Raw genomic sequence first — 23,408 nt, forward strand, 5'->3', positions numbered from 1 at the left:
GCTCACTGAAGTGGGAAGAAGGGTGCCACTTTACCATCATGGAGCCCCCAGCCCACCAGCAGATGGCAGATGCTGGGAGCCCAATACACGGCAAGCCCGCTCAATGAAACTTTATTGGAGAGATGGCCATATGAGGTGAATAAACGTCCATGGGCAGGCTAATTAAAAGGGTCTTTTTCATTAGAGAAGTCCATCTGTTAGTAACACAGGACCTGGTGAGCCACTGGTAAGGATATTCACACTAGCTGGCATTAAAACCCCTTTTTTTGGCTTCACAATAATTTGGTCTTCTCTCTCACATTCACTATTAAATGTGCAAAGAAGACCATCTTATCTTAATCCCTGCAGTATTAATTTTTCCCCTTGTAGGTATATCATGAGCAAAAATAGCAAGAACTATGAAGATGTATATTTGTACACCTAAATATGAGGGGTAGAATGTCATTCCAGATGTTCTCGTCCAGTTTAACCCTAGAAATATTGTATTTATAAATACAAAAAATATAGAAAGTTGTTAGAAAATGCCCTAAATTGCTAGCTAGATGTCATTTACATGCAAGACAAACACACTGCATTCCCCTATAGCAGCTGGCTGTTCCCTCCAACTTCTTTCCATTTACGCAAACAATTTAATGCTAATTTATTTTCATACCTTTCACCACAAGCCGCTCTCAAGCTTTGAAATCAAAATTTTTCAAATGAGCAGAGGAACAAACATCGCCGTTCCTCGAGCGCTGTGATCGACTGCATTCCAAACACTCCAGCTAGAATATTCTGACTGGTTACCAAGACATTGCTAGGTGGTTGTTGGAAGGTTGCATACTAGCATAAGTCTAAAAAACCCTCAAGTCTTAACAGGGATGAATCACACACAAAGTTTAACTTTGTTCAAATCCTTAAAGGTAAAAGTGAAATTTGTCTTAGCAAGAACAAAGAAGTTATCATATTATAATTATGATCATTTCTGTGGGTCTAATTGGTGCATTTCTCTCAGTGATAGAGCTGCAGTCTCTGTAAGGGTCACCTCTCTCATCCAATAATGCTGTGTGATTGTATGCAGTGTCTCCATTGGGGGGCTGAGAGAAGAGAAAGGATAATGAGAAGGATACACCAGCCTGGCTGGTTGCTGCCAGGTTGCTGTCAGCTCAGATCAGGCCTGTGTCTGCCATGTATCTCTATTACACAGAGATTCTGGATGGAAGTTGTGTTGATGCTAGCTTGCCAACTGACCTGAGAAGTCTCCATCCAGCCACATAAAAATCCATGTTGTGCTTGACAAGAGTCTGCTGATTGATTTATCAGCTACTCACCATTATTTATACCTTTTCTAAACCTTATCAAGTTCATCCTATCCCAGCAAATTTGGGATTGAATGCAGGGACACCCTGGACAGGTAGCCTGTCTTTTACAGTACTCTCTATCACGCTGCACATACTGTATGATTTTTTTAGCCAATATATAGCAAAATGTTTCTATGTTTTAGTATCATTTACTTTCTATGCCAGTGATGTTAGGTTTGGGGTGGGGTTAGGGGAGGGGCTTCAGTTTGGCGTTTTTCAAATAATCATACTTTTTTGGTAAAATTCACATAAATACGAGCCACCTCGTGAAATAGGTATGAATTCATGCTAGATCGGGCTGTTGAAAGAACTTTTTTATTTTTTTATTTCCCTTTACATAATACTTAAACGGTTAGTTTTATCTTGAGTCTCTAGATCAATTTTATCATTGTGCTGTAATTTAGACTGTAAATATTTAGGCTTTAAACAAAACCATTTTATCAAGAATGTGTTTAACATCAGGGTTATTCTTTCTTCTTTAGAGCCCATTTTAAAATTCACCTTCCTTTGGGAAGGCTCATCTTAAAGCAGTGGATAGTACTGACCCTGTGGATAGTGATGCGTGTTAGTTAAGGCCTGTCAATAGTTACAGCACCCCTGAAGCAACCCCAGGCAGGGCGAGGCATGTGTGTGCACTAAATCTCACCCACACACTCGGGTAGTTTAAGGTCCCTTTCTGAACCAGATTGTTTTAATTACTTAAGAGTAAGTGGCAGCATTTGGCTGAGTTTATGGCTGTTCTTAAAAGAGCAGGCCCCTGCTTTAGAAAGCGAACTCTGCCTGATTGCAAAGCTGTAAATCCCTAGTCTTGCTGCTTCTCTAACAATACCCGGGCCGGCTGCTGTACCCCTTGACTGGAGGGCACTCGTAAATTCTCTTTTAATTTTCTGACTCGCAGAGACAATGGGTGGCACAAACAACCTCACAGTATCAAAGGCCAAAAGGTGTCTAGACCTGGATACGGGGAAGAGGCCTTGGATGTTAATTTTGAGTTAGTTTGAAATGGTCCCCATTTCTACTGTTTTGTTTTTGGATCGTTATTAATCAAGTGAAATTTAGAATTTAAATTGCCATGACAATTGCTATGAACTTTTGCATCTTCTAAGCAAATTGATAACTCAAAAACCTTTAGAAGGTAGTATATATTTGGGGTACATAAAACCATGAACCTATCATGTCAGGTGTAAACCAAAATAAATTATTGAGGGCATAATGATGTTTTCCTTGATCTACCTAAGGCTAAGCAATATAGGGATTGGTTCAGTTCCCTCACAAATCAACTGTGCGTTTTTATGGGAGTGACCGAAAGAGAGACCCTGTGTCATTAAGTTGCCGAGGTCTCTACTCATTAGAAGTGACAAGTAGAAGTAAATCTAAGAATCACCTCATCTTGGTCTGTGCACACAGTATTGCTGAAAATACCAATAATGTTTTTGCTCTCCTGACAATTCTTAAACAATATATTTTTGTATAACTTCGTAGTATTGTACAATGTCTTTTTATTAAGATTCCCTCTATCCCAACATTTTGGGGGGTTTAATCACAATCTTAATCTTGATTAAAAATCTTTAATTCTGTAAAAATTACCATTAAAAACATTGTTGAGAACTTTCTGAGTGTTGTAGATTTTTGCATTTGTCAAGAGAAGTACAGACTGCCATGAAGCTAGATTGTTGTGGGTGATTAAAGGCAATTGCTTGGGGGTTGCTTATTGACCTAAATCAGTGTGAGCTCACCCCAAAGTCATTATAGTCTTTACCCTATGGTTAAGACTGTACAAGCCTGTACATCCATTCTCAAACTCACATGAATATGTTTAGACTTCATTCCTGACATTTCCGTGAAATCCACCTCATCACATTGCAGTCACGTTCTATCGCCTGCAGGAACATCCAAAGGTTCTCATTTTAACGTCAGGGTCAAAATGACCCTTTAAAACCAAAGACTCAGTGTCCCGTCTCCCTACAGCAGTTCTGGGGTGTCTCCGTGGTAACGGGTTCTTTTCTGATGAGTGCTGAAGCTAAGGCCCTCACCGAATGTTGAATTTCTTTTGTGAGAGCTGGAAGGGCTTGATGTGGTAAGACGTATACATACCAGGTACTGTCTGGATACCAGAGGACTTGGCTACATATGTTAATAATGCATGAGCAAGAACAGATATAAGCTAAATCAACAGGAAATGTGACATAAATAAGATAAATAAGATTTTTGCTATCTTGAGGCTGCTGCTGCTAACATCATCCATTACCCCTCCAAATATACTTTAAAATGAAGGAAATTAATAGCTGTGTGTGTGTGTGTGTGTGTGTGTGTGTGCGCGTGTGCGTGTGCGTGTGTGTGTGTGTGTGTGTGTGTGTGTGTGCGTGTGTGTGTGTGTGTGTGTGTGTGTGTGTGTGTGTGTGTGTGTGTGTGTGCGTGTGTGTGTGCGTGCGTGAGTGTGTGTGTGTGTGTGTGTGTGTGTGTGCGTGCGTGCGTGCGTGCGTGCGTGCGTGCGTGCGTGCGTGCGTGCGTGTGTGTGTGTGTGTGTGTGTGTGTGTCAAATGTGACCAGAATAATATATGAAATCTGCAACATCTACAGCCAATGATTAAAAAACCTTCCATGCATTGTTATTCGCTTTTTCATTGTAAAGTTTTAGGTTTAGAAAGACATATTAGATCACCAGATTACCAATAACAGATTTTTTTGTGGACTGTCAACAGAAATACCTGATTTATAGTCACTTAAAGTCATAATTATGCCAGTGATAACATGCACAGAAAAAAAACAATATCCTAGATGACATTGTACATGTATTTTATTGTTTTTGAGTGATTTGGCGCTTTTTCCTGCTGTCAAAAAGCACTCAGGACCCACTAGACTAAATGCAAAAATTTGATTAGCGATATAGTGACCAGCTGCTGCAAAACAAAAGCAAAATCATTACCGCTGCTTTTAATGGAATGAAGACAGAAAGGGTGAGGAATTATTGGACCAGAGAGATCTATATACATTGTTTGATAAGTGATTATGCATTAACATGCGGTTTGATGAAAGACCTGCTTTTTATTTTTAAACTGTTTACATGAAAGATAAGTTTGTAGTTATACTTGGAATACCAACCACATTCTTACTATTGTTGAAGTATATGTATTCTCTGGACTGTATACATAAAGTGTGTGGTTGACATACTGTGTTTGCCAAAACTATACAAGATAGCTTATTGCAGAGCATACTAGCATGCTATAGCTTGACCTGGGCGTACCTACAGTATGAATGAACCAGAAGTAAAATCTGGTAAAGTAAAGTATCTGACGGGGCCCTCATAGGTGATAAATGTACAAAGCCTGTTAATGGCCATTTTTTTTACCTCAGTAATGAGTTAACAGGTAAAACCAACAGCACAGTGCACATGAGATGCAGTCCTACATAATGATGTACATTAACGCTAATAAATGTGCTTAAGAAGCCTAAATACGGTGTATACATTAGCTACCTATGTGGACCACGTCAAATAAGTTACGACTGGGACTTCCTGTGACTCAGCAAAATCACAGGAAGTCCCACTCTCCACCTATAAGACAGGGGTCTAATAGACTTCTTTTGGACAATACTGTAAAAGGTCAACTATTAAGACTGTAAACAACTTTTGGATGACAAACCTACAGACATGTATCCTAGAAGCACCCCATATTGGTATATTGTACACTTCAGGCTGATTAAATGCTTACTTTGTATACAAATGCACTTATCACAAAAATAAGTCTCTGCTCAGCAGTTTCGGCTTAAACCTGCTTTATTTTTGTACAAACACCTTGGGACTTTAAACGCTGGTTCATCACACCCTCACGCACCACATATTCAAAGCCCGTAACCTTCGGAGTACAGCAAGTGCTCAAAAAAACACTAAAGATATTTCAGAAAAATAAACGGCCCACAACGTCCCTAAAGCGGACAATATAGTACTTAACGAGGTCAAACTCTTCAATATCTGGGAACTGAATGAGGGGGCCGCGAGGGCAGAAAGATTATGAATAGGGGACATTCGGAGTCCTCAGGGCCATTCCGGGGTCTTTAATAAGTAAAAAATTATATGTTTTCTAACATCTCTTTCTAGACTCATTAATTGATTGGACAATAAATATCAATACAACTGTGCACAAAATCTAACTAAACGGCAAAATAACAGATATTAATTGTATGATAACAGGACAGCACTAACTGAATTAAACATATGCACTGGAGGTTAAAAAATGCATATTGCACGTTTTCATAGTTTTCAATATACTGTATACTGTGCAGGGTTCAGTTAAGCAAGTATTTATTCTAAGCATAGTTTGTGTATGTGTGTGGGTACAGCCAATCGAACAGACTATTCGTGTGTGAAATTCGGAGCAGGTGGCAGCGCTACAGGATGACAAGGTGGCAGTATCATGGTGTGTGTGTGCAAGTTGTTATAAGACTGTGTGCTGTGATGGTTTCAGAACAGCTCACCACTGCCAATTTCCCTCTAACACCTGTGGATTACTGACGTATTCCTCTTTATATGGTTCACTGTTTTATGTGCTTTCCTGTAGCTCTATGGTTAGAGCATGGCGCTAACAATGCCAAGGTCATGGCTACGAGCCCAGGGATTGCACATACTCAAAAGCAAAAATGTATGGTATAATGCAATATATATCGCTTTGGATAAAAGCATCTGCCAAATGCGTAAATGTGTATAAAGATGGATAACTTCAAGACACTATAGCTAAAAAGGTTGTTTTCCAGCTCAACTTACCACCTTTGTTTTCCTAGCTGCTAAGCATTGTATGAAATTCCACCTACATGTATTAATACTCAACAGACAAAATAGTTACCAGTATAGTTAATAGTTAATAGTTCAGGCAATGGCATTATGTATATTAATGGAACTAAGCAAGTTCTGGCAGCTTCACTTTATCCTGCACTGGTTTATTATGACAAAGATTATAGATATTTACAAGATACACCACTATAGTAATTCCCTCCCCATTACTATAAATGGGGAGGGAATGCAGTGCTCAATATGGCCAGTCTAGCGAAGGAAGTCCCGCCTTCCAATGAAAAGAGCCAATGGTCAGTTGACTGACCATTCCCAGGGTTGGGGCTTTGCACAGACTCTTGCCCAACCGGTGCGTATGCACAGCAGAAGCGACCTCAAATAATGTGTTTTGTACTGCAGTTTAGGGTTAGGAAACAAAAGTTATGGTACAGTTGATGTCAGTTTGTTTAATTTTAGATTGTATATATGCTATATGCTATTTCACTGTTTTTTTGCCAGAAATTTAAGAAATATCTGTCTTGCCCCCTTGTTGAAAATAAATAGCTGGTTAGGTAGGTTTTGAAGCATGTTAGCTGGTTTGTGCTGGTTTAAGCTGGTCATGTGCTGGTCCTTAGCTGGCCATGTGCTGGTTTAAGATGGTCCTAAACCAGCTCAGGAGCAGCTTAAACCAGCACATGACCAGCTTAGGACCAGCTCATGACCAGTTTAAACCAGCACATGACCAGCTTAAACCAGCAACTGACCAGCTTTAACCAGCACAAACTACCTAACCAGCACATATGCTGTTTTTTTAAACAGGATAAATTGGACTGTGGTATTGCTATGATTGAAATAACTGCCGTTGCAAACATGGCCGTTGAGTGGCACAACTTCTGTAAACTGACTTTGTTTATGATCACCCTTTTAGCCCTCTGTTTGGCCTTGACATTTACTATACTTAAAAGCATTGAAAGGTATTTCATAATAATACAAATTTAAATATAGAACATCACACAAGTGTTCATTATTTACAAACAAAAACACTCATATGAATAATTATATTAAATATATTTAGAAACCATCTGCACTAGTCATTTTAGTCTAAGATGCAACAGTCATTCTTGTTTGCAATGTATCATTTAGTTTGTCCAAAGAGCTAATAAGCTGTATATTGGAATAAAGGGTGCTTGATATTAGGGATACTTAAAAACTAGCAAAACCCTCTGGAACCACCCACAACAAAATGGCAAAGTGTTAAACATTATGGATGTTGAACAAAAGAGCAAAGATAAAAACATTTAGAAGGACATATTTATTCACAAGAAAAACAGTGTCATCCCAAGCTGCCATAATAATGTACATTTATACAGAGTCAGAAGTTCTTTACAAAACAAAACAAAAAAGTTAGAAAATATTCCATTATGAAACATGACTCAACATACATTGTCAGCTTTCATTCAAAAACGGTTTGGCATCAGTTAAATCCATGTTTATAAAGCATAGTGAATGCCAGCATAATCATTAAAAATTCAAATAAAAATGAAGGCTAAAAAAATACAAAATCTCATGCAGCATTTTGGAAAAGGGCCTGAGAGTGTTTAAAAAGATAAATAAATCATTAAATGGTTTTTGATTTTTAACTACAAAAACAATGTTGAATCAAAATGTTAATTCACAGTCTTTCATAGACCAGAACATGAAAGTTGTTTTGGCAGCTACATATGAAAACATTTCTAAAATGATTGAAAAGTTCTGTTATGGCGTTTTTGACATCAGAGAAATGCAACTGGTGTACAGCAGTTAAACCGGACATTGAGTTACCAATAATACAATCCTAAAACTGTAAAGAAGGCTAACCGATGAGACAATCATTTGTGCTAAATACTTCCTGGTGCATTTTTGAGGTTGTTTATACCACAGTTGCATGTATGCATAGGACTAAGGCTTAGATCTACATCCACAGTGTACTCCTTAAAAAATGTAGTGAGTCATTGATAACCACTCACGGATTTTGTTTTTGGGTACTGTCTGTTAGGATTCTATTTTAATATTATAATCAAGCACCTTACCCTAGTCTATAAAGGGATAGTTTACCCAAAAATGCATAATTTGTCACACTCGTATTCTTACAAACCCTTATGACTTCTGTAGAACACCAAAGGAGATGTTGAGCTGAATTTCACTTGCAGCGTAACATCCACTTTTTTTTCCATGAAAAATGTAAGGTTTTTTGACAAAATAGTATAAGGGTGGTAAATTTAAAAAAGCATTTTACTTTTTGGGGTAAACTATACTTTTAAATCAAATATGATATTAAAGTGGTCACAATTTGTAAAATATTTAAGGTTCTTCTTAAATCACTCTTTGACTGTATGAAGAGGCTGGCTGACTCTTTTCTGTACCGCACAAATGTCACCTAACCCCACATTAATCATGCACAAAGCTCTTTAATGCATGACATATTCTGTCCAGAGAGAAAGGCTGAGCTAGGCACGTCAGGATACACTGATGAATGCCCTTTGCCAAAGTGTCTATTTAAAAGTAAACAGGAACAACAGCTCAATCTGCATTTTAATGAATTACATCATGACACGTCCATTGCAGGCATAATAATGACTACACAATACACAACACGCATGTGTTCATACGATTAGGACCGATAACAAGGCGTAAGATTTTACATTCCTGATATTTTTCGTGTGTTCGTCAAAATGTGTCAATACATTAACATACATTCATTGTGGATGAGCACCTTGTAGGCAAATGCTGTACCAATTTGAAAAATGTTGTATTATTTTCATAGCACTGAAAAATCACTGGTTAAATACGCATTTTCAGTCCAGCTCAAAACATTCAAGGCAACCAATTAGATTGGGCAATATTTTCATGAAAGCTGGGTTGCATCACATATGATGTTGAGTTCAATTGTTGAGTGACTGTTTATAAAAAAAAGTAGAAAAAACACCCAGACAGCAATTAGAAATAGAACATAAGGCTTATAAGGTTTAATAACAATATGCAGACAGATGATAGAGCAGGAGGCAGAAAATCAGCTTATTGCTCTCCTTTCGCACCCAAAATCATATTTTACACACTGCATGATCATATAAATACACTACACTATACAATACAATAAAATAAAAATATATGGTTCGGTTAGGGTATGCTGGTCATAGCACTAGCACCTGTAGAAAAAATAATGATTGACAAACAATCTAAAAACAGTCATATGAAAAAGGCACTTTGTGGTGTGGTTGAATTACTCTTCGGTAAATGAGAATGATTCTTTCCCAGGTCAGGAAATGTATCAAAGCTTGTTTGCTTTGCATTCAAGCAAGTCTATACTACACTGTTTTTATGAGGCACTGCATATAACCAGAACTGTTTTCTCATCTCCAGAACGTAACAAGTTCCTACTTCATGCAGAACTCTGTGATCCATTTCATTATTATGATTTCCTTGCTTCGCTTTTGTTTTGTAGGAATCACCGGTCCGGCTGCTACATTTCATTATCCTTCCTTTCAGACATCCAGGGTCCTGTCTTAATCCATTTCATCTCTTTCTCGCTGTCCATCATTCACCAGATCCTGTTCTTATACCTCCACCTCACGCGGACCTTCTTGCACATCAGTTGCTACGCGGATATCGAAGCAGGTCACCATCATGACGCGTGACTTGCATAGGTTGACGCAGTATTCCAGTTCGGCCGTAACCTGCTCCAATGCCTCCAAATACTCCTGCGACTCCTGGTCCAAATCTTGATCCACCTCAACTGTGTCAAGCAAACCAGTAAATAGTTAATAGGGAAAAGGGACATCAGGTAAAAGGCATTTAACATTTGTCGATTTGAAGCAATAGAAACAAATAAAGAATTTGGACAATTTACTGAAATTATGTTTTATGTCTTAAAGATATCTTTTAATTAAGGTTTATTTTCCAATGTAGCTTTGTTAAAACAAATGTGTGAAAAACTATAATGGCAAACAGTAACTACTCTGAAGAAATAAAATATAAGGATTTTCTTTCTATAACTCTTTTGGTCACTACGTATATCTCATGCTTACATCTAGTATTTAACAAAAAAGAATGATAAACATGTCCAAATTGATATGTAGGGTAAAAGTATGTACAACGTTCTTACACTCTCCGATCCACTTGCTGGGGTCCATCATTAGTCTTGACTTAGTGTCCTCCAGCTCCTCTTTCAGAGTCGTATTTTTGTTTTTTAGATCTCTGATCTGCTGCTGTCGTTTCTCAAGAACCTTCATTTTGGTGTTAAAATAAACCAAGCCCTGTGAAAAGAAGATGGAAATGTTTAGTTAAAATGGCAATTCCATTTAAAAGATATTGGACTTTGAGACTGAGGATAAACATTTTTTGACATATACTTAGTGAAAATGCATTTTACACTGGTATAAAGGGGTATTCGCAAAAAAACGTTCAATGCTGATTTCTCAAAATTACAATAATTTGCTCTTGACTGTGGCTGTAAAAAAGAACCACAGAATACCAAACTGGAATGGTACTGTGATTTTTTTCAGGTATCCTCTCACTGTCGATTATAGTTTGATTGACTGCAATAATGTCACATCCTTGCAAAATAATTAGCATACCTTCTCAACATCCTGATCTGTCTGCTGAAACAAAGAGAAAAAGAATATCAGAATCTATAATAAGAACAAAAAATGCATAACATGCTTGCACTCTTTCCAATATAGGGGTTTGTCCAATGGTACATCAGCATTAGCCCCTGGAGGCCCCCTGGGCAACAATACAGAAAGCACATGATAGAATGTAAATCTTGAGCCAGGGTCTTTTGCAATACCAATTTTGTTTAGTAACAGTGGAAGACAAATTATGGATTTTTTTCTGGGAAAAAAATACCCTTCCAGATTAATAAATGCATATTATCTTAACAAATCCCTACCAAGGTGCTTATGTCTTGAGACATGAGGCAATTAATTAATTTAAATACAAGCCATACAGGCATGACAACAAATCTATAAATGTGGAAAAGATTTTATCACAATGCATTTTCTTAATGCTGAAGTAAGACTCTCTTTTCTGCATAGCTGTTGTTCGTTACTTAAAATATTCCAATCTAGCTATTTTTACCCTTTAAGAAAACTGTGATCAGAGATATTCAGATGCAATCATTTTCGGACATACAGCCAGTCAAAACCCTACGCTGAATATTATCTTTATACTTTTAATAAGAAATAGGGCTGAAAAGACCTTCATTCAATGTCAAAATTTTGAATGTGATACATGGAGCTAATGTTATTGCTCTTCACATATGAAAAACTGGATCAACCCAGATCAAAGCAAATCTTTAGAGAGATAAATGCAAGTAAAGTATGGTCACTGACATCTCGGTGAATCCATCATCTGTTCATGTAAATTACCTTTATAAAACTTGAATTGCAAATGCATTTCTAACATATTTTGTATTGCCATGAGGAAAGTAGTCTCAGTAAAAAAAAACACATATAAGGTCAAAGATAGAAAACTCATTGTAACCTCATCTGTCTTTTCCAGTCTTCGACGCTGAAGTCGTTCCACATCATCAATCTCATACACCTTGATCTCAAATGGCTCTGTCAGTGGTCCGGACATAGGAGGAAGATCCACCCACTGGCCCGTGGTCCCAGCCTTACCCAGGGATGAGGTGTCTGGCAAGGGAGCTGGGATGAGACGTCGCCTCTGGAGGCCTTGTGCATTGGGGAAACATTAAAATTGAATACTGTGTAGGATTGCCACTGCTCATGTACAAGCCCCAGAATACAAAGTAAAAAATATATATGACCACGTCAGTGTTGACTGGTGGTACTCACCATTTGCCCTCTTCTTCGGTGGTTTGGAGATCCTTGTGCGACCAGAGGAGGACATCCCACTCTCACTCATGGAGTCATGAGCTGAAGAGGCACTTCCAGTGGCCTCACTGTCACGGATCATGCTTTCATAACCACTGCTTCCACCACTGTGGTAGAACAGTGCAGTTCGTCCCATGGCAGGCGGCAACTCTCCACTTAAGACACTACTGTTATCACTTCCATGCCCACTGCTGTATCGCTGGGGTCTTCTTGGGGCTGTAATTTTACTATATGGAGATGGAAGAATGGGGATAGGGGTAGGCTTATCATCATTAAGGTTAACTCCACTGTCATTGCCACTGTCTGAATCACCTGATCCTCTTGGGTGTTTCCCAGAAGGATTGGTCGTTGCCAACTCACTAACACGACTGTTTGCTGCCCGCATTGCTTGCTTGGTACCCATAATAGTTCCTCTTGTCGATTTACCATTGCCTCCTACTGCTGCTCGAGGTAATGCAGTCTTTCCTGAAGGTGGAAGATTGGAATTCCTTGTTGCAGGTGCAGCAAGACACTTAGTGGATGAGCTCAGGGCTTTGGAGTTACTAGTGGATAATGTACGAGCTTTGTTCGCATTAACAGGTAATGGTCTTGCATTAAGGCTGCCTTTGACAAGCCCACTTTTTACAGTGGTTACTGGATTTATACAAGGAGGTGGAGAGGTAGCAGTTGGTGAAGATGTGGCAACAGGTGATCCAAACCTACTGGCAGACTTGTTTGACTTGCTGTTAAGACTAGCTCCACTGTTCTCTCGACTAAGAGCAGGTCTAGACCCCAAAGATGAAAAACTGTCACATCTGTCTAGAGATGTCTGGCTTCCGTAAAGTTGCCCTGTATCACCTCTAGCTCCTCTAGCCTTGAGACTAGAGGATGTTTTTATCAAATTATGGTCTGACTTTAAGTTAGATGTTCTTAAACTATTTGAGTCACTCTTACATAAAACATCAATTTCATCCTCTGAACCTGTAGCCCTTGGTGCTAAAGAATTTCTTGCATCATACGCAGACTTCAAGGCACTTGAGGGAAACAGGATTCTATTCTTTTGATCCAAACTGGATTTGCGAACTGGAGGGGGAGGTGGTGATGCACTGCCAGGTTTTGACGTAGTCTCCTCCTGCTTGCTTGTCCTTCCATTTTTTCCTAAAGAAGAGAACTTCAAACTGCCTCCTGATGAACCAATATCTTGAGCAACTTTGACATCAATGGATGTATGAATGACTGGAACAGTCCCAAGTGTTGTTGCACCTCGTCTGAGCTGTGGCATCTTGCTAGGGTACTCGATCTTCCTGCTGTTACTGGATTTTTCACATCCGTCCACCACCCTTTGGGATTGATTTGACCCCAGAGCCTTGGGCATTCGAGGTACACTGCTGCTGTTTGTGCCTGCTTTTCTTGCAGGAATTCCACTCATTCCATTTCTAACCAGTTTAGACAAAGAACCTGAATTAGACGTTAAAGAAGTCTCCAATGAGCTATCATTGCGGTGCCATGGATTATCTGGTAGGCAGTCTTGCCTTGGTGGCTCACGTCTCCAATTGCTACTGGAGCTGCTTCCACTAATGCTGCTACTCTGGGTTATGGATGAGGTAGGTTTTAATTTCCTGGAAAGACTACATTGGACAACTTGAGATTCTTGCAAGGAATGGGGACCAGATAAATGGATGGTATTTGACTTTGCCAATTTTGGCAAACTTCTGGCAGGTACTTTTGTGGCCTCTGGAGAGGACGGGCACTTGCTAAGGGAGAGTTTGCTTGATGTAGCACTGTCGCTGTCTAATTCTGAGAAGCTACAGCCACTATCATTCAAAGAGTTCTTGGGCTCCTTGTGAGGGCTACTTTGGAACATTCTTAGAGATTCAAGGTAGAGACTATTTTCTGGGCCACTATGAGCACCTTGAGGGAAGAAGACATCTTCTGACTGGGCACCTTCACTTTCCTGGGTGCATACACTTACTTCACTGAGCCATGAGGTGATAGTAGAACCACAGCTTCCCAATGAAGCAAACTCTTTCTCCTGCGGTGGGGCCACCAATTTAATGTTTGCATTTGAGGTACTAACATTGCATGTATAGGCATCAAATTCATCATTGATACTGCTAATGATACTTACAGGTCGTGAGCCTGAAGCAAGTGCTTGTAAAGAACAGTCACTGTTGAAACTAACAATACTGGAGGGCCTTCCATTGTCCAAAATATTGCCAATAGACAACTCTTCCACAAGAGTGAACACAAGTTCATCCTCGCCATTTAATTCCACTGGCTGCTGGAGGGTCACAGTTGTTCTTAATATGTCTTTGTCCATACATTTCTCCCTAAGGTTCGACACTGGAGTCCTTGAGTTAAGATGATGGACCCTGAGAGACGAGTTCCCATCTGAATCACTTCTTTTTTGATGGCTCATTCCAATTGGTGGTATCCTTGTGGCAGACTTTTGTTCTGTTTCACTACTGACCCTGGCAAAGTCTCTTTGTTGTGGTGGTGGGGGAGCAGGCTTGGGTAACTGTTTTTTATTATAAAATACTTTTTCCCTAACCACAGGCTCTGAATTTTGGGATGCGATAGATTTACTTTGTTTTCCAGGAGTGCATAGAGCTATATTGTCTGACATTTGCAGTTTTTCACCATCTGCACTTGTCCTACATAAAATCTCAGACATGTCGCTCGGATCTTTGTCTGATGTGGTGGCACTTTGCCACTTGGAATGTTCTACATTAGACTTGTGTTTTGGGCTGCTAGGCAGTTTACTAACTACAGAAATTGCCATTTTGGATATGCTGTCCTGTGTTGTTGAACATGCTTTGGTAGGAGCCATTGGAGAAACTGGAACAGAGCTAGAGTCTTCTTTAAATTTGGATGCATCACGCTCCATTTTAGGGCTTGCAGAATTTCCTCCAGACTCTCCAACAAAAGCTGTAGGTTCCTCACTCCCATCGATACATTCCAATCGCTCCTGAAGCTCAGCAAAGGTGTTGCATTTGAAGTGATCATGGTCAACTGGCCCTTCTTTACCTCGTTGCTTACGGTTAAGAGAAGGTATGATAGGAATAAAGGCCGGAGGACCTTCATTGTCGCTAAGTTCTCGATCAGAGATGGCAGCTCCACCAGGGCCAATGTAAATGACAGTGTCGCATGATTGCTCGCTGCTTGAAGAATAGTCTGGATCACTGAGAAATGGTGGTAGATCTGGGTCAAGGGCCACAGTTCGGGGATGAAAAGGACGTAAGTGTGGTGGTCGACGAATCCTTCCCTCGTCACAGGAACTGTCCCCTCCAGAAGAACTGGATGCATACTTCACAAAGACAAAGACTCAGTCAAACAACTATACAAAAGATCTTATTTAATGTCTTCATGTGCATTTAAAAATGAAGTAGTCTCTTTGAAGTAGTCACATTATGTAAGCAAGCACTTAAAGTTTATTATGTATAAATGTTATTTTGAATGATGCTGTATCGTAAGTAATTAAATAGTAAACCTTCGATTTCTTTTTCCTCATGCGATGGATTCGAGAGGCCAACTGAATGGTGGTGAGAGATTCTGCATAATTGACAGGGGAGTCAGAGATGTGGGCAATCATGGTTGTCCTACAGTTGATGTTCCCCAGGGAGTCCCGCAGTAACATTGTAAGTTTGCTATCCCTGGAAAAATGCATTACAAATACATTTTCATTGTCAGCATAATCACAAGGTGATAGATTGTCAGCAGAAAATAGACTGTTTACACATACACTGAGAGAGCCAAGCCATTAAATGTTTCCTAAAAGCACACAACCGCAAAAAGTTTCACACTGTATACTCCTGACATGATATTAAATCATAAAAAGTAAAAAAAATGTCTATATTGCAATACTGCCAAATGTGCACATTGCCAGGTTCTAAATTGGTGGAAATTTAGGTATAGGCCTATGTGATCATATCTAGATGTCTGTCTGTTTTATAGCTTTTTTAAATGAGCATGCATGATTCATCTATGAAAATGAAGATAAACACTAGTGCATCAGCCCAAAAATTAACCTGTCAACACGAGCTCAAGTATGAACTTGCAGCTGGCAGGTTTGATTATGTGCACGTATCCTTTTGCATTACCTCTTTTAATCCCTTTGCATTACTTATTTTATGGAAACACAATAAAACAAATGCAGATGTCTTCAGGACTTCATGCACATGACACGTATGCTCATACACAAATATTTTAACTAAAGATGCTAGTGCTTAATCAATCTAGCTACACCTACAAGCAGTAGGTGACTAGTCTTACACATATTTGCATTTGAAAACTAAACTAAAAAAATCAATAAGATGTATGCCTCATTACCTATATGGAACATGTTTGGCTCCATTGGCCAATGCCAGTATGACGTTGCCCAACGCTGTGAGAGACAGACACAGACCGCCTCCTCCGTCCCTGCTTTTACTCAGCACCTTCTCACAGCTTCCCAGGTCAATGAGATGCAACCTGCTCCTACCACCAGACACTGAAAAAAGCAACAGAAAAGCAACGGACACTTACGATAATGTGATCTGGGACCCCAACATTCAGGTGTACATGAACATTGTATTCTATCATCAACAACAATACACAAGTACCATTAAAATAAATTGACATCTTAGATAAAAAAAATAATAAGTATCATTATAAGTGCTAAGCTAATAAAAGCTTGCAGCCTTGAAAACATGAAAATTAGCATTTAAAGCAAAGCTAAAACTCCTCCCAGCAAAAAATTACTCACAAATGAGGTGTAATTCCAAAGTTTCATGCTTCTGAGCAAAGCAAACCTCTAAATAAAATGAAGCACATTTGACCGGCCAAATCACCTGAGTGAGATTAATCCCCCATTCAAAATACTCTCAGGTTTAACCATCCATGTAACAGAAGGTACAAACACACTGACAACCCCACTCATTACTGATCTCACTGACAGTCTGAGATGCTGCCTGCGCAGTTATAGCATGTTGCAGACACTCCCACACTGAGGTGGTGTCGGGTAGACATATTAATAAACCCCCCAGAGATTACCTGCAGCTGACAAGACTGTGTGTGATTTATTTACGAGTAAGACAGCTTGCTATGATTCAAACTTAGAACAGCCCCGCATAGTTAAACATCTACATTCATACTATGCTCAATATGAGACATAAATATACACGTGGAGCTGGACTAAGTCCAGGTGATGTGTTGTCCACTCACTATGTGCCTATGTACAAAACAGACTGTTGTCATGAACTCACAACAGAGCTGCTTCAGAAAGTAGACAAAAGTGTAACTGTGTCAATCTCGGTGAGACATGCACAAAGATGACAAAATTGTTCCGATGATTCTATCCTGAGCTACACTGCCAGTACATGTTCACATTGTTCTACAAGCTTGCTCATGTTTTTCAATACCTTTTAGTTAAAACGCTAGTTTTGTGGAAAAATATTGCGTATTACAAAACAAAAATTAAAACTTTTTTCTTAAAATTGTTGAGTAGAAGGAAGAGCAGATAAGCACATAGTTTACACTGTTTTAAAGTTTTAGTGATTTTAATATTACAGAGTAACTATTACAATGCCCTTAAAATTACATTTCATGCAGTGTGTAATGTTGCTGTGTGTGAATGTAAGCAGTCTGCCAAGTTGTGAAGCCGAAAGTGAACGAATAACAAAGTTATTGGCTTGGGAAAAAAGGCGTCGACTCTGAATCACATGAACGAGTCATCTGTCGTTCAAATTTCAGTTCCGTGTCAGATTTGCGTAACTCGGTGTAATGCCCGTCTACGTTACATTTGCGACACTGCGATACTGCGACGCTGTACGCGGTAGACCAATCACAGCAGACTATACAATCTGACCAATCAGATCAGAATAGGCTGACAGAAAGGTGGGGATTAGACAGATGAATCGTTGAACGAATCATTTGAGAGTCAGTCAAGAAGTACGGTACTGATAACTGCCTATTATTAGAAAATGAAAGTGTTTTTACACCTTGTATGTACGTAAACTTGTTTTTGGACGCTCCATAAACCAAAGTAGGACCTTAAAAATCACACAATATAATGCAATATAATATAATGAAGAGTAATAAAAAGTATTTCCAAGTGTTACAACTTTGGTAGTATTATAATATGGGTATAATAATATGGTTTCTGCCAAATGGTTACCAGATTACATAGCAGAAGGGAATGGACAATCTGAACACACAATGGCATAAAATAAAGCTACATATGTCCATTCATGTCGTGCAAAAGGACAAAAGGTGAATCTGAGCTGACAATCGAAAGACACTGTTATATCATGTGGCCTACACAAATGGGCTTAATGATATCAAAAATACCATAAATTAAAACCACATTACACATTATATCGTTCTGTCTGTGAAATGCCTGTTTGACAAATAGCAGGCTCGATGAAGCCATTTCAAGACGCTTGAATTCAAGTGTTTTGAGAAGGTGACCAGCACAGTTTTTACCTATGCAAATTAGCACTGTGATGGAAAAGTGGCAGGTACCTCTACACTATGATTAGAGCTGTTAGCTGCTCATGAATTATTACAGTCTGTTAAAATTCCCATTAAGATTTAATGAACTGGTCAAGGCAGACATGATTGATTTCCCTCCTTCCATGATGGAGTGAGTGGCAAATTAAAGAAATTCCAACTCTCTGAGTTGGCCTGTAATATTCCAGCTATTACATTAATGAGCTGAAGATGTATTTTCCTTGCTCTGGAAAATGAGGAGGAGGAATGGGAATTAAAGCAGACTGAGTATAATCGATTTACTCCACGCAGAGGCTTCATCAACATAGCATATCACTTTGCGGTACGACGCAGCACAAACACAAGACTTACTTCCACCCTTGCCACTCTTCTCCATGCGGTACTGGTAGACGTGTAAGGTAAAGAGCATGTGGGAATTGCGGCGGTCGTCTTCGTCTGCATCTGGTCGGTTTGTGCTACGTGCTGCGATGGCCGCGTCAAGAAACAGGGCAGCCTTCTCCGCAGTGGGAGCCCGTAGTTCGCTCTGGTTCTGAAGCTAGAACAATAAAATGGTGAAAACAGAATGTTTAGAAGTGTGTCACTTTGTATGCACAGCAATGGTACAGTAAATATTATGATATGCTTAGTATGAAAATTCATATTTTTATATGAATTTGATACTTTATATCATTCTACCCAGCTCTAGCTGCAGATGGCAAAAGACATCAAGTAAATGAGCCGCTTTTCACAGTTTAAGTCGATTAAATTCACTCTCTGATGTAATTAGAGAAACAAATACATCCATGAAGGGAGTTGGATTAATGAAGGGATTGAATCATGATCATCTCTGCTTCTGTGGAAAGCTGGATAGAACATGGGGGCTAAAGTAGACGTTGGGAATATTTACGATCTTTAAATCTTTAAATAATGTACAGTCAGTAGTACTGAGATTGTAGAAGTTCATCTTTGATATGCTTTAACATATTCAGTGTGATCAACACTGTGGCACATTTCAAAAAGCTCCCACATATCCAGAATAGGCTCCTTTAGAACAACAGCAAGGTCTTTACTGCGGTGCCCACCAACTGCCTGTGGCCAATAAGCCATTCTGGAACTGGTGATGAAAAAACCCTGGATGTAGAGATGGGTGTAGTCCCACTCCCGAGATCTAAACTTCACAGGCCTCAAGGCAGCCTTTGATGTCTGCTTCATATGGATCCACAAAAAAACAACATCTGATGCCAACACCTGGCAGCGCTTTTAACTACCCTCTACCTACCCTCAAACTCCAACTACCCCCTCCTGATATTTACCCTCTTCCAATAGAAGGTAAGAGGGGGAGGGAGGGTGAAACAGAGCAGCAGCTCATACAGATGGATCCTGATGGGGCACCGAGTACAGAAGCCACCACAACATCTGCACTTTAATGTGAGATTTAGTGATTAAACTCAGGTAAATCTATTCTGTAATAACTACCACTAAAGGGAAAAGATACTGTTAAAATCTACTAAAAATAAATAAATAAGCTGACATAACAATGAATCGTGAACATGAATATATAAATATATAGCCAGCATGTAAAGCTTGTGACATTACTCACCTGTGTTCCACAGATGGGGTCCTCACGCAGGTAGACACCAGGCGACTGTCCGTCCTGCATACTTCCTGTTGGGACGTCAGACAGCAGGTCCTGCAAGCTCTCGTCCTTGCCATAGATTTCCACGGCTGACACCCGTACCGAAAAGCGCGTGCCAGTCTTCTCCTTGCGCTCATTGATGAGCTTGAAAAGCCAGGAAATGGCACAGGGCGCAATGCCAATGCTCTGCGTGGAGCTGTCTGTGCCAATCATGGTGTATGTCTTGCCTGGCGAGAAAGCAAGAGAAAGCTGTTGATTCTGGCAAGATGACAATGATCATGAACCCTCAAAGAGTTAAGTGTTTCAAGTGCAGGCATTTCTACTACTGATTTGACGAGATAATGGTGGAAGATAATAAACCGCAAATCATAGTAGATCATTATTAGTACTTCAATAGGATCTGATAACAAATTGCTGATCGAGTTTGCATTCTCGTGTTATTAAAAATCCAGTTTCACATATGCCACGTTACAGGTATTAGGGCACATATACCAAGTTAAACTCATTTTTTATTTACTTAAATAATCATTAAAATGATCTCATCAACATAATTTAACAAATTTCAACTTAATGTTACAAAATGATTAATGTCTTAATGTTGAATAAAAATTCAATTGACTTATAAAGGCAATTTGATTTAATAAAAAAATTGTTTACACTGTGCTATCCAAAGTTGTTCTTAAAGTTCCCATGAACCGGAAGTTTTTACTTCCATATTTTGACGCATTTCCAAGTGAAATGGAATTTTGAATGAGAAAAATAGTGGGCGTGTTAGGGTGACTTATTTATTTGCTGTGATTTATTTGGATGTATAAAAACAGCCATTGCATTTTGAAATGGAACTGGCAGCAGACTGACATTTGAAGGGGAGGAGTTAATGGATGCCCCGCCTAAGGCGTCAAACATATGTCATTTAAGATGGATAGTCACTACAGGGCGGTAGTGCATTTTCAGATTTTAACTGAAGATTATATTATTATATTTTTAAAAAGAGAATGACACACATTGATACACTATTTACAATAAACGCTGCAATATTTCATGGAAAATAAGCATTGTAATTTCTAATTTCACTTGGACTTAAAGACAAGGAACACTGTATAATTGAACACCACATTAGGAAAACAGTTAAATACTAGAGACAAACAATATTCCATAAAGACAGATCCGCTTCAAAAGAGTCATAAATAATGCTTGAGCACTGAGACCGCATGCAGTAAATGATGGAGGAAAACATTTAACAAGCACAATTGGCACAAGAACAAACCTCTGATGCAGTAAGTGTGGTGAGTAAATGCACTGTAAGGATCTATTAGCCAAGCTTTTAATTACACAAGCCTCTGGCCTTGATTGTTAGAACAGCAATTCAGCTCTTTGTTGTTGTGTATAGCTTACCAACTTTGACATGACCAAAGCAGAAAATGCACCCATCAGCTCCGTTGACCACTGACTGAATAACTTCAGCCACTGTCCCTGAGCAAACTTCAGCCTGTGGAAACATAATTTACTGTTTTGGTCATTTGAAAAACACCCCGCAATTTGGCTGAAACATGGAATTTTGTTGAAAAAAAGGGTTTGCATGGCACTTCACTGTTATTTATTGTTCCTGCAAAGAATTTCCAAAAAGAAAGGAAAGTGAGTCAGATTTATTTACTAACCCAAATCCATTCTTTCATTTATCACAAATGTCATTTTTGTCCCGTGGTCTCAGACTGTTTTTTAAGTTTAAATTGTAGTTTTAATAGTATCCTGTGACATACTGTAAAAACCTTGTTTGGAATATAGTTTATCTTTATTGCAAACAATTGATTTATCCACTAGCAAAAGTAAACAACAGATAGCAGCAACAAAACCGGTCCTCATCACAGATTCATCAGACATGGGCAGCTTTACACCGGCTGCACTGTACAGCCATATCGCTACAATCTGTTCCACTAGGCCTAGTCCCATGAGACAATTTGGGACTGCAGCAATTTCCTCCCATACATCATAACACACATACATCCTTACAAAAGACAGAACAACAGCCCAGTGCTTTGCTAAGAAATATGTCCCTGTGGTCTCACTAAACCACACACATGGTAGATCTGGAGATTTACTGTTACGCACCTTCACTGGGCTGGTACTGAGATCAGAAAACCTTGTCCTGGCTCTGATTTATAGACAAGACTGTCGCATATGGTACAACCCACAGTAAAGGACTTTTAACCAACAATCTGCTTTAAAAACATGGGTATCTTTATCTTTAGACATCTATATCAATAGACATCTAACAAATGCTTATCTACAGCTCTGCTACAGAACCAACATGGCAACATGTCAATAAACAGAAAAAAACATATGTCCTTATTGTGTTTATTTGTTCCTTTTTCTTGTCGCTGTGTATTCTGGATAACCTTTTTAGAGGATATGGAATGTTGCTGCTTAACTTCACGTCAGGTTTTGGAACGCATGCTTGCAAGATCCAATTTTATTTTCGGTTATTTACACCAGATGAGAACCATTTTGTAACTATGTTGTGACAACTAAATTGTTTGCACTTAATCACCCTCAAGGACGGCAATGTCTAAAGTTTCTCTTTAGTGTGAGTGCATTTGTTAGACACTAATCTTGATACGGATATCAGTACAGCTTTGGAGGACAGATAATGAACTGTGAATGAGGTGCTAGATATGCGAGTCTGGAATTCCAACTATTTTCTAAACTTAAAGAAACAGCTGTTGGGCTACTTTAAAGAATGGTACTGTACCAAAACAGGAATTTTTGCATTAAGCCCCTTGCCATGCTAAGTATGTGTGTGACTCTCAGACACAAATACAAAAATTGTCTAAAAAGTACCAAACACTCCTTTTAAGACCAAGAAGACTACAAGATCGTCTTACTTGAGAGGCATCTTGGGGAAAAACAGCATCGAAGGCAAACATCTTTGGGGCGGGAAGTGCTGCACGTCTGTGTGTTGAGATGGGCTGTGTGTTGAGTGAGGGATCGTGGAGGGTCAATTGTTTCTTTCGGGTGTCCACCTTCAGGAAAGACATGGACGAATCCAGAACTCCCAGAGTTGGACAGATTCGCATCATTACTTTGACCTGGCGCAGGAATGAAACAAAACGAAAATATATTACTGTATAAAGTGCAAGGAAAAACTTTAATAGTTTCTTCAAAGCATTGATGCTAAATAACATTGCAGGCCGAATAAAGTGATGGACATCAGCTTGAACAAAGAAATATGAACTTAACACTGGTTTAACTGTAACTCATTCAACAACAAACTGAACCGGGAGGGAACTTTCCAACAATAAAGCATGTACCGTATCATTACCATTTACCACACACCAAGCACACAAACAAAT

General features: G+C 39.2%; 1 protein-coding gene across 4 annotated transcripts in view; it reads right to left on the reverse strand.

Annotated features, from left to right (window-relative positions):
- Nucleotides 1-7,408: 7,408 nt before the first annotated feature.
- kif26ab (kinesin family member 26Ab) overlaps nucleotides 7,409-23,408 on the reverse strand; it is a 160,296-nt gene continuing 144,296 nt past the window's right edge. For 3 of the 4 annotated variants that reach the window (XM_057344801.1, XM_057344803.1, XM_057344804.1), the window contains 11 exons: nucleotides 22,941-23,144; nucleotides 21,454-21,547; nucleotides 20,023-20,285; nucleotides 18,795-18,978; nucleotides 16,284-16,443; nucleotides 15,445-15,607; nucleotides 11,937-15,261; nucleotides 11,623-11,813; nucleotides 10,716-10,739; nucleotides 10,244-10,394; nucleotides 7,409-9,874 (listed from right to left, as the gene is read on the reverse strand). In XM_057344801.1, coding sequence (XP_057200784.1) covers nucleotides 9,696-9,874; nucleotides 10,244-10,394; nucleotides 10,716-10,739; nucleotides 11,623-11,813; nucleotides 11,937-15,261; nucleotides 15,445-15,607; nucleotides 16,284-16,443; nucleotides 18,795-18,978; nucleotides 20,023-20,285; nucleotides 21,454-21,547; nucleotides 22,941-23,144 — 4,938 coding nt within the window. In that variant the 3' untranslated portion in view covers nucleotides 7,409-9,695. The remainder of the gene's footprint in view (nucleotides 9,875-10,243; nucleotides 10,395-10,715; nucleotides 10,740-11,622; nucleotides 11,814-11,936; nucleotides 15,262-15,444; nucleotides 15,608-16,283; nucleotides 16,444-18,794; nucleotides 18,979-20,022; nucleotides 20,286-21,453; nucleotides 21,548-22,940; nucleotides 23,145-23,408) is intronic. The other variant, XM_057344802.1, reaches the window with a different exon arrangement.

The sequence above is a fragment of the Triplophysa rosa genome, linkage group LG10 (genome assembly GCF_024868665.1).
Source record: "Triplophysa rosa linkage group LG10, Trosa_1v2, whole genome shotgun sequence".
Lineage (NCBI taxonomy): Eukaryota > Metazoa > Chordata > Actinopteri > Cypriniformes > Nemacheilidae > Triplophysa > Triplophysa rosa.